The 365-nt window shown below is 54.0% G+C and overlaps 1 protein-coding gene across 1 annotated transcript in view; it reads left to right on the forward strand.

Moving 5' to 3' along the window:
- LOC119590867 overlaps positions 1-365 on the forward strand; it is a gene marked incomplete in the record, with an annotated part of 86,927 nt that overhangs the window by 84,411 nt on the left and 2,151 nt on the right. Inside the window, 1 exon segment of the mRNA XM_037939626.1 lies at positions 208-340. Within this exon segment, the coding sequence (XP_037795554.1) occupies positions 208-340 (133 nt within the window).

Here is a 365-nt window from a genome sequence, read left to right on the forward strand (position 1 = left end):
TCGTGTATTACGAGCTCCATGATGTGTATTACGACTATTCTTTGCATTTTGCTGTAATGTGAGGTACGCGGTTCTAACTTTTCCCATTTACTCACGTTTCCCATTTACTCACGTTTCCCATTTACTCACGTTTCTCATTTACTCACGTTTCCCCATTTACTCACATTCCCCATTTACTCACCGAGCGCCCGTTCCTTCCTCCCGCAGGCGACGAGATCTTGGCTGTGAACGGGGAGTCGCTGTCGGGCCTGAGTCACGCCGAGGCCATCGCGGTGTTCAAGTCGATCCGCGCCGGCAAGGTCATCATGCACGTCGGGCGGAGGACGGCCGCCAGCAGCAGGTGAGGGCTATCGCAGGTCAAAGGG

This window comes from Penaeus monodon, chromosome 27 (assembly GCF_015228065.2).
Source record: "Penaeus monodon isolate SGIC_2016 chromosome 27, NSTDA_Pmon_1, whole genome shotgun sequence".
Classification (NCBI taxonomy): domain Eukaryota; kingdom Metazoa; phylum Arthropoda; class Malacostraca; order Decapoda; family Penaeidae; genus Penaeus; species Penaeus monodon.